Source organism: Austrofundulus limnaeus, unplaced genomic scaffold (genome assembly GCF_001266775.1).
Source record: "Austrofundulus limnaeus strain Quisiro unplaced genomic scaffold, Austrofundulus_limnaeus-1.0 Scaffold323, whole genome shotgun sequence".
NCBI lineage: Eukaryota > Metazoa > Chordata > Actinopteri > Cyprinodontiformes > Rivulidae > Austrofundulus > Austrofundulus limnaeus.
The window spans coordinates 110291-117543 of record NW_013952725.1 but is presented as its reverse complement, the minus strand read 5'-3'; the positions used below and the strand labels follow the sequence as shown (position 1 = coordinate 117543).

The 7253-nt window shown below is 37.9% G+C and overlaps 1 protein-coding gene across 2 annotated transcripts in view; it reads left to right on the top strand.

The window, feature by feature from the left end:
- LOC106527424 (C-myc promoter-binding protein) overlaps positions 1-7253 on the top strand; it is a 93586-nt gene that overhangs the window by 55163 nt on the left and 31170 nt on the right. For both annotated transcript variants that reach the window (XM_014022306.1, XM_014022307.1), the window contains 4 exons: positions 598-731; positions 2777-2909; positions 5754-5960; positions 6052-6180. In XM_014022306.1, the coding sequence (XP_013877760.1) occupies positions 598-731; positions 2777-2909; positions 5754-5960; positions 6052-6180 (603 nt within the window). The remainder of the gene's footprint in view (positions 1-597; positions 732-2776; positions 2910-5753; positions 5961-6051; positions 6181-7253) is intronic.

The following is a 7253-nucleotide window of genomic DNA, read 5'->3' as shown; positions in this document are numbered from 1 at the left end:
GAAATATATTTATGTTTGTGGTTGTAATGTGACAAAATATGGAAAAGTTCAAGGGGTATGAATACTTTTGCAAACCACTGTAATTATCACAGGAGTATATATAAACCATGCATACAACAGAAGTTGTAACTTGTAGCTTTTTGGACGTGGGCAGCAGATGCCCACTCCATGTTGTTGTTGGGTAGCTTTGAGCTTAGTTTTGCCTATCCCAGAAGATGTATTTGTCTTTATTGAGGACTCGCAACTTCTGTTCTGTTTATAGTTTGAACTTATATTTTATAAGATGTTCCATATATTGTATGTTTGTGACTTCAGTTTGAATAATTTGTAAAGGGCCTGCAGAGGTGGAGAGAGTATTCCTGAGACAAACACAGGGGTGGGAGGAGTGAGGAACCAGCACTTCACCTCTGAAACTCTTAAGTCACTTATCATATTCTCCTCTGTCTCAGATTGACAGCTTCAACACTGCTAAAAATTATTTTCTGACAATAAAAAAAATAAACTTTTTGAAATAATGCATCTACTCGTATACATTTCATCCTGTTTATTTTTAGACACAGCACTACAACATAAATCTGTCTGTGCTGTTCTCTGCAGGTGGATGGTGACAGGACAGAGGAGGCCAGGCTGATAGAGACAGATGAGTCCCAGCGCAGTGAGCACACGGTCTTCATCACGCCTCCAGAACTTCCTCCATTAGCTGATGGAGAGGAGCATCCATTATGCTACAGGTAAAAACACAACATTTAGAAGTGTTGCTCAATTGTTTATATTTACAGAATTTGGTAGGTTCAACTCCAGGACTGCTTAAATTATTCATGTCATAGACTGAACAAGACGAGGTGTTGGAAAAACTGCTCAGACGTTTTAGTTTATGACATGATGGAACAGGATGTTGCTGCAGATTTGTCAGCTAAACATCCATGATGTGAGTCTCCCATTTCACCACATCAAAGGTGAGTGGTTGGATTGAGCTCTGGTGACTGTGGAGACCACTGGAGTCCAGTGGTTGAGACTGCTCAGAGAGGACAATGTGTTTTTATTTCCCTCTTCTTGTTGTTCAGTTTTGGTGAGTCTGAACTGTTTATCAGTTTCCTGTTCTCAGCTGAGAGTAGGGGCACTCAGAGTGGTCTTCTGCTGCTGTAGCCCACCTGCTCCATGTTTAGATGTGGTGTGTTGGATTTCTTTATTTGTCACAAAGGGTTATTTGCTGTTGCCTTTCTTGCAACAGGAACCAGTCTGTCCACTCTCCCCTGATCCCTGACTGTAACAAGGCTTCGTTGTCCTCACAGATGCTTCTCATTTGATCTTTTCTCTTTCTTTTTGGCCCACTCTCTTTAAACCCCAGACATGATTGGAAGAATCACAATACACTGTCAGTTTCTGAAATACTCTGACCAGACTGTCTGGCATCAGCAACTGCACCACATTCAAAATCACTTAAATCCCCTTCCTTCCCCATTCTGATGCCCAGTTTGAACCTCAGCAAGTGTATTTCATCGAGTTTCTGCCAAGTGATTGGCTCATTAAGTATTTTTCTAACAAAAAATGAAACAGATGGATCTAATGAGTATGTTGAAGCTTCTCTATCAAGCTTTTAAAGCATAATGACTAAACAGACTAACAAGTCAGTAACTGGATTGTACAATATCATTAGAAGCTTAGACCACAGAATCCTGTTGCTCTTTTGCATTCTTAAATAAAAGCCTAGCTTCTCTTTAAGAAATACAAATTGTTATAAATTGTTTTGAATTTTATGATGAGAAGGGACAGAGCTGTAGTTGTTTTGGTCAAACCTCATAAATTGCATTAATTGCATTATATGCAATCTCATGCAAAATTCAAAGATCTTGTTGAAAGTATTTGTGCTGAAAGGATCAAAGTATGTGTTATGAATGATTATTAAGTATTACCACATTAAACTGTAGTTCTCTATCTGTCAGACATACTGAGTTATATTCATTGTTGTCTTTGCTGAGGTAGGTTAGTTGTGGCAGCTATCTTAAATTGAGCTGACTTCAGATGTACATCAAGTGACTACATCCTGGTAAATTAATTCAAATTTATCCTGTGTTTCATAATGTAATTTCACTCATTTACAGTTTTTCCACAGAGTTTAATCCAGTAGTTATTGACAAGGTTTTAGGCAGAGATGTTAAATGCCTGGAGGATGTGTTGGGGCTAATGCTCAGCTACTACCACACTAATTTTTACTCAATATCTGTGAAATTGTTTGAATTAATTTTGTGTTTTTTTTATTGTCAGTTGACTGTGGTGGCCATCTTAAATAGAGCTGAGCCCAACAGTGAGATTGTTCTGGGTGTTGTGCACAGAGGTGTTGAAACACTACAGACTGGATGGTCAGAAAGATTTAACACGTGAACTATGAACAGCAGCGAGTAAACAAACCCTTTTGTTCCATGGTGTTCAAATGTCCTAATGCACAACACAAATTACAGATATCTTGTTTGAGTGTACATATCAAATAATATCAATCAATCAATCAACTTTATTTATAGAGCACATTTTAAAAAYCACAAGGACAACCACAGTGCTGTATAGTAAGACAAATTAAATTATGTTAAATTATGTGCACAAATAATGAATATATGAGCAAGATTGTTCTGTAGCCGTCAGATAATATGATCAGTCCCCAAACCCATTCAGACCCTGCTGTGTAAARGCAACTCATATCAGTATAATAATCAGTCTTTAGTTTTTCTGTAACATCTGACACACAGGGAAGTTCCTAATGTATTTGTCTGTTCTTCATCAGGTATGACGGCTTTCCAGTGTTGAGTCTCGACTTGTTTGACCCCGTGGAGGGCCTGTGGACACCCTCCTCTCGCCTCGCTGCCCGGCACAGCTGTCCCACCAGCCCCGCCCCCATGTTTAGACGCACCAAACAGGTGAGAGCAGCTGGAACCAGATTCTGTTGCGATAACTTTTGAGTCACTCAAAGGTTTTTGCAAACACTGTCACAGTAAGAGACAGAATCTCACGCAGGACATTTTTGAAGCACACAGCACAATGTACTCTGTGCTTCAAATCTACAGATGTTGTAGTGACGTTTGTGTAAGAACTCACTCTATGAAATTAAGGCCAGCTCAATTCCACAGAATAATATCTTACGCAAGATCTTTGCGTTATGAAATCAAAGTGAAATGACAAGATATCAACTCTGATTATGAAAGAGAAATGAAAACTTGTGACCTGAACGTATTTCCAAAATAAAGTAATTTATTTTTAGATATATGAACAGGATTAAACATACAAACATTTATTAAAAATATTATATGAATAAATGAACACAAGTTATAACTTTCGACATAAAAATTTCACCTCAGAGTTGTCACAAACAGTAAGTTCCAGGTGTTGTAACTTTACTGGCACGCTACTTGACTAAGTTTTAAGTAAATAAGAGAATAAAGATAAAAGTTTAAGCTTTAAGGAATAGGAGGAAAAGAAATTAGTGATTTAGCACTTGTTCTTTAAATTAGACCAGACCAGCAAACAGCATGTCACAGCACGAGACATCTCCGGGCTAGACTTCACCTCGGCGACCCATCTCAGCAAACACTTTGTTCTACCTTTTTGATGTCTTCAGACATGGCCGACAGCCAGGCAGGTAGACGGTTTTGAGATTGTCAGCATTGAAGCCCGCAGGTGGATAATGTCTCCATGACAGCTAGGGGTTGAGAAGCCTCTCGTCTCCCCTAACGAGCCTCACAGGCTCTCGGCGCTGGTCGTCTCAGGCAGGTGCTTGGCAGTTAGTAACATCCATSMAGGTTTACATCCATGCAGGTGCCCAGAGACGGACACGCACACCTCAGAGAAAACCCAGTCAGAACCATTCGCTCCGACGGACAGACACGAACAACAACTGTTAACTGTCTGAATAGAAAAAAAAATTAGTACTTTGAGAGGAAAGAGAGTGAGAAGGTAAACAATCTGTCTTTCCCACCAGCTGCAAGTTGTTATCAGCAAAAACCTTGGAAGTCTGAAAAAGGCAGACTAAACTGGTGGACTTAGAAATCACTTCACTGAGGTTATAAGTCACACCTTTGCACCAATGGATTAATAGTACATTATAATTAATTATTAAATCAATTTAAAAATGATAAAACCATGATTAATAAACCAGTACTAAGAAAAACATTAAAACACATTTCAACTCTTTTCCCTTCACAGTGTTATACTCTGTAATAAAGAGATGCAAAGATTAATTAAATAAAACTTTGAGTAATGATATATTGATTATAACCTCTTTTAAAAGATTAAATGAAAACACATATAGAACATACATATTGTTTCATTCACTTTAAAGAAAAAAAAAAACAAACTTTAAAATGACTTTCTTCTTATAAGTGTATAAGCAAATCAAAGACAAAAAATAGAAATGAATATTTCACCAGGGTTACCCCTACAATAATGCAAACATTATTTTCACTGTACCTTCAACAAATAGGAGTTTTATCGATATATAAAAGATTTATATGTGAACTCAAAACACTTTTATTAGCAATAAATAAATATCAGATTACAGTTCAGAATTATTGAAATTACTGTAATTTTTTTCCTCAAAAGAGGCACTGAAATCAAAAGTGCAGCAGCAGTAGTCCTCTAGTTTCCTACAGTTGGTCTCAAAGTCCTGTTCATCAAAGATCTCATGATCTGCATCATCATCTGAATCACTACAATCTGGCACATCCCTGTCCTCTTCAGATAGTCACTATAGTAGAAGCTGTTGCAACTGCTCCAGGCTCCACATCTTCCTCATCTTCCTCTCCTGTGCTGATTTCCTCATTTCTAATACTTCTATTTCTTTTGTAGTTTGGCTTGGTTCCAGGCTTGGTGGCCTTTGAGGTCCCCATTTTGTAGCCACTTAAGCATGCTTGGAAAAAAAAGAGAGGAAACAGTATTACTGTAATCTGCTGGAGTATTAGTAAAAATAATAATAAATGATTTTTAATTTTCTACCAGAGGTTTACTCATGCTGCTCAAAAAAATCTAATAAACCGACAGAATTGATCAGAAATAATCAAAAAAAGTATTAGGAGTTAACACATACTTTTAAGAAATGATGCTGAAACAACGGAAAACACCAGAAACACAAGAAAACATCCACAAATTTATAAAATTATAAAGAAATTAGTTTACCTCGCTGTAGCCAGATAACATCCTTAGGGCTTCTGGTGCCTAAACCAATCAAAATCCTGGATAGAACGCATTGCGGCAGCCAACCAATCACTGACTATCTCTTTTGTCCCACTGAAAAAATGTTCGGCAGAGATGTCTGCCTGGACAGTGGGACACACAGATAATCCACAGGGATTTTCTGTGTAAATAATTTATTTGTTAGGTTTGAGAAGCACGTTGGTCAACATGTCTGACAGTTTTAAGTTTTGTTGATGGACAATTGTAAATTGTCAGTAAAGTCCAACGTGTTTTGGCAAACACTGTTGTGAGATGATCTGATATCTAAAGTCAGAAGAAAAACCTCCAAGCAAAATATTAGTGTCACTTTATAGAACTGCATTTAAACTTAATTTAGATTTTTAAAAGAAAAGTGAACATATAGTCTGGACAGTCAGTTTTGTTTGTTTGCTTTTAGACAATTTTTTTAAACAATGATTTTTTTTTTCAGGTGAGGGTGATGATGGTTTGTTTCACACCCTGTAGTATCTCCAGCAAAAGTTCCACATTCTCAAACATTGTTATTAATGACACATTGTCCAAATATTCATTCACAGGAAATCAAATCAGCCCAGAAGATAGCTAAGAAGTACTCGTCCATCCCTCAGCTGTGGTCCAAGTGTCTGCTCCGTCACTGCTATGGTCTGTGGTTCATCTGCCTGCCTGCGTACGTGAAGGTGTGTCACTCGAAGGTACGGGCACTTCGCACYGCCTACGACGTGCTCAGGAAGATGCAGTCAAAGAAGTTGCAGCCCCCTGATGAGGTACTTCAGTTGTGTTGCACTGATTTAAAAAAAATCTGAAAATAAATAATGTGTATATTTCATAATTTCTGTGCTTTTTTCACACACACAGGTCTGTTACCGGGTCCTGATGCAGCTCTGTGGACAGTACGGCCAACCTGTCCTGGCTGTCAGGGTCCTCTTTGAGATGAAGAAGGCTGGAGTTCATCCAAATGCAATCACCTACGGCTACTACAATAAGGTACAGTAAAATGTGTTACAGTATGAATGACAAGAAAGTCAGAAAATCTTAYTGTGTTGATGTAAATATTACAGCTAGCATGACCAAATGTTGGCTTTACATGAACTGTACCTAAAAGTGCAGTTCACTGACACACACTGCAGAGTTTTATACAAGGACTAATAACCAGGGTATCGAGGCCATTTCCCTAAATCAGTTCAGTTTAGATTCAGGAAGTTCTGATTCGATCTGCTCTTAAAAAAATTAAAGTAGTTCAACTGTGTTGCAAAATACAAATTCACTTTATTTTTTTCTTCTCACCATAAAAAAGGCTTTTAGGGTAAACTTGTAAGTTGGAGTTTAATCTTGAAACAAAACTGTCTCAAGTTTCAAAGGTTTTAAACTTAAAAGGAGTTGTAAGTGACAGTGTTGTTGGATACATTCATTTGTTAAGAATATTTTTCTTGATGAGTAAGAAGTGATGGGAATAAGGTCACAGGAGAAGAGGTGAGCTAATATAAGTATACATCTGCCCACTAGGGATGGGCGATATGTTATCGTGTGTGATATACCGTCGAAGGCATTCACCATGGTAATTATTTGTCATCTCGCGATAAAAACGATAAATTCCCACCGCGTTCTGCCAGGCTTTACATGCCTCCCTGCCAGGTTGAGCTTCATTTGTTTACTCAGAGCGGACATCGATGGGCAGAGCATTTGCTAAATTAGTAAAGCTAAAAAGCTATCATAATGACTCTCAGCTTGCAAAAATGCTGTCATAGTCATCTAAAAACTCTTAAGAGTTCAACAATATGTTTAAAAATCAACATGACGGGGCAGCTTCAACTACCTGGACCCAAAAAAAAAAAACACAGCTCCTCCGAATCCTCTGTCCCAGATGCAGGCAGCGTGGTTCGTCTCTCTCCACTCACACAACTAGCCCCTCCCTCCCCTGAACATTAACCCTTTAGAGAACAGACATTATAGCTTTACCTCCCAGAGCAGCAAAACACATTATTTTCAGTGATTAGTAAAAAGCATTTTCTTATGGTTTTATTTTTTATTATATTACTGATAGTTTACAAGGGTTAGAG